This window comes from Gossypium hirsutum, chromosome A13 (assembly GCF_007990345.1).
Source record: "Gossypium hirsutum isolate 1008001.06 chromosome A13, Gossypium_hirsutum_v2.1, whole genome shotgun sequence".
In the NCBI taxonomy this organism is placed as follows: Eukaryota; Viridiplantae; Streptophyta; class Magnoliopsida; order Malvales; family Malvaceae; genus Gossypium; species Gossypium hirsutum.
The window spans coordinates 50265498-50269106 of NC_053436.1; the positions used below are offsets into that span (position 1 = coordinate 50265498).

Here is a 3609-nt window from a genome sequence, read left to right on the forward strand (position 1 = left end):
TTGAGTTCCACCGTCCTTCGACTGAGCACCTTAACCGATTGATAGTTGCCCATAAGCACTTCATGGTTTGCCACTAGTTCATAACTCTTGAATTGTTTCCAGTCATTACACGTATGAACTATAGCTACAAAGTCGAGCCATCAATTACAGGACTTATCAGTCATGGCTTGTTTTTGAAAAGTTTACAATCCTTAAGATAGTTTCTTTTCTTATTGCAATTGTAACAATTGTGAGATTTTTTCTTATTGTCTTGCGCATCCTTGGTATCAGATGTGGCCTTTCACTTTCCAATTCGAGAGTTCTTTGACTTGATCACATGGTTCACTTTAGAACTTTGGGGATGATACACTGCATCACGCTTTCGATTTTCCTCTTCAATATGCAAATGCCTAAGTATTTTCTCCAAAGTGAAGTCCTCTGCCATATGCAAAAGTTTCTTTCGATAATTGTTCCAAGATGAGGGAAACTTTGAGATGATAGCCCTGACTTGTAACAATTCCGGAATAACAACTTTCAAGTCATGAAGCCTGCTTACAAGGACTTGTAATTCATGGACTTGATCCATGATTGGGATACTATCAAGCATTTTGAATTCGAAATACTTCATCATTAAAAAGTTATCAGTACCTTGCCGCTCGATGTTGTATTTCTCTTCAAGATCTTTCCATATTTCCATCGGGGATTGCATCGACATATAGAGATCATAGATTCGATCAGACAAGGTGTTGAGGATGTGTCCTCGACATGTGAAATTGTCTTCTTCACGCTTCTTCTTGAGTTTAGCCACTTTCACAATTTCCTCGGAGTTTACATTAGGGGCGTGATTCTCCATGGGTTGTAAGTTTGGATGCAGAACATACGCCACATTTAAGACAGGAAGAAGGAACAACATCTTATCCTTCCAATGATTGAAGTTTGAACCATCAAATCTGTCAAGTTTCACAAACTCTTGGTTTATCACTTTGAATGCGGTGGTAGCCTCTGTCGCGATCTCTAGAATAGTTATATTTGATTGTTGGATATATTTAGTGGAGACGATATAACCAAAGACTATATGGAAATAAATAGTAGACTTTGAGGTGCAGGTGATGCTTTCCAAACAGAACTATTTGCCTCCGCACAAAATTGCTAGAGGGTTAAGATAAAGGTCCTCTCGGGATACAATGAAGTTTTGAATTTCCTTTGATTAGCAAAATCGAGGAATTACCTAACTCTTACTCTAGTTTCTGAAAAAAAGATTGATTGTAAAAAAAATGCGATTTGTGAGCACCATAATCCTCTATTTATATGCACTAAATGAACACTGTTTTGAAGAGCCACAACCCTTTATATTGGACATACTTCTTGGGAGAAACATGTACCATGGAAATGTATCCATTGGATGATAAATCATCACTTTTAATTTGAATAGTGCTTATGGATAATTAAATTTGTAAGATGATAAATTATCGCTTTTAATTTGAATAGTGCTCATGAATAATTAATTTACAGTCTATAATTTCAAATAGAGGCTTGCACTAGTAATTTGCATCGGTCCAAGGCAATTGTTTGGGAACATCAACGAGCTATAGACCAATAGAGTAGCCATCCAGCCCTGTAAATAAGAAAGAGCATGATGCAAAATCTGAGCCGCGGTCAGGGAAATCTATTTCCAAAAACTAGATTACAAAAATACGAGATCCTTCACAGAATACACAACATTTGGCTTCCCTGCTCAATTTGGATTGACACCAAAACTGATTCAATAAATTCCTTAATCAAACCAGCTTGGCCGTCAATGCCAACTAGTTGCAAAATAGCCTTAGCAGATGGGCAATGTAATAACACATGATCAATGCTTTCCTAATCTTGATTATAATGAAAACAAAAAGGATTGATCGCTATTCCTCTTCATATGAGTTGGCCCCAACAAGGAATAAAACCCCTCAAGCATCACCAAATAAATTCTTTAATTTTGGGAGGCAGATCCTAACCCCAAAGAATATGCCAAGGACCCTCCATATTGAACTCAATAATACTAGTGAAACTAGACAAAACAACTTATAGGCCGAATTGACAGGATATAGACCATTAGGCATAAAATTTTGAATTTCTCAATCCTTCATTGGAAACATACTAACCGACATACAAAGTACCCTTTGTGCGTCGTAGGGGGATTGAAGGCCTTCATGTATTGCTGTAAATTGTATGGAAAAGGATAAAAAAAATACACTCAAAATTATATTTATTGCTTTCTAAAAATGTTAGGTTTTTTGTAATTTCATAATGTAGTTTGGACCCAATTGATGATGACATCAATAAAATCAAAATTTGTAAATAACAACTAGATTTTGACACCTTCATTATGAGAGTGAAAGAAAATATGTTATGTTAAAATTTATTTAATAACAAATATAGGTGGAATGATAATGAACTCATACTTCAATACTATTGAACATGTGTTCAATCTTGGATTTATAATTTATAATTCTTTTATTTAAAGATGATATAAAAGTGTAAAAAAAATGTTATCATAATAATATTTAATTATATTTAATTATAATTTAAACAAATATGTATTTTTTTGTAATTTAAGTGCTAAAATATAAGTATTTGATATAAATATACCTATATATAAAAATTTTCCTCACACATGTTCCATATTTTTTTATACTACAAGAAATGATCAAATCTCATTTTTGGCCTCTCTACTGTATCAAAAATTAAGATTTAATCTTTAAAATTTAATTTTAAATATAATTTGGTCCCTATATTTATAATGTTATTATTTAGTCCAAATGATTAATATTGTTGGCTACTTTGATTAAATTTTTAATGAATTTTTTAAAATATTGTTTTGACAAAAAAAATGACATGACGAGATGGAATAAACGTTTTTAGAAAATCCAGGTAACTATCGAAATTATTAAGGGCACTAAATATTTAAACTCACTATTCACACTATTTTTTTTTACTTTTGTTTTGTCATTATAAGATAATGATTAAATTGTAGTTTCGATCTCTCTATTATGCTGACATTTGAGATTTAGTCTTTATATTATAATTAGACATAATTTGGTATTCTCCTTTTACAATGACATTAGTTGCTCCTAATAATCAATATCCTTTACTATTCCAATTAATATGATTATGCGAATTTCTCTTAAAATATTTTTCAAACACAAAATATATATATTTGCATGAAATTAGAATGAATATTTTTAAGAAAAATTTGACCTCAACATTTTAATCAAATAATTAAAGATATCAATTATTTGAATAATTAATAATATTATGTAAATGAACTAAACTTCATCAAAATAAAATATAAATAAAAAATCCTAAATTTAAACATAGTAAAATCATCATAACCATAATTTAGTATAAGTCAATTTATGCCTAATAAAGCCATTTATCATTGGATTAACAATTTTAAAAAAAAATATTTTTAATTTAGTTTAATTGATTTAAATAATTATATATTTACTCAAATCAAAACTGATAATAAACTAGTTATATATTAAATAAAAAAAAAAGTAAATTACATCTATGGTCACTCCAAAATAGGATTTGTTCTATTTTGGTTATTTTTTTTAATTTTGTCATTCTATTTAAGGTAACTGTCTTTAA

At 30.3% G+C, this 3609-nt stretch overlaps 1 protein-coding gene across 1 annotated transcript; it reads right to left on the reverse strand.

Annotated features, from left to right (window-relative positions):
- Nucleotides 1-280: 280 nt before the first annotated feature.
- LOC107894543 (uncharacterized) lies at nt 281-892 on the reverse strand. The gene has a single exon (XM_016819805.1). It carries the CDS (start codon nt 890-892, stop codon nt 281-283), a length of 612 nt encoding a protein of 203 aa, XP_016675294.1.
- Nucleotides 893-3609: the final 2717 nt, after the last annotated feature.

What these genes read in the sequence shown, in the direction of transcription:
- LOC107894543 (XM_016819805.1), bottom strand. Translation starts at nt 892, where the DNA reads ATGTTGTTCCTTCTTCCTGTCTTAAATGTGGCGTATGTTCTGCATCCA.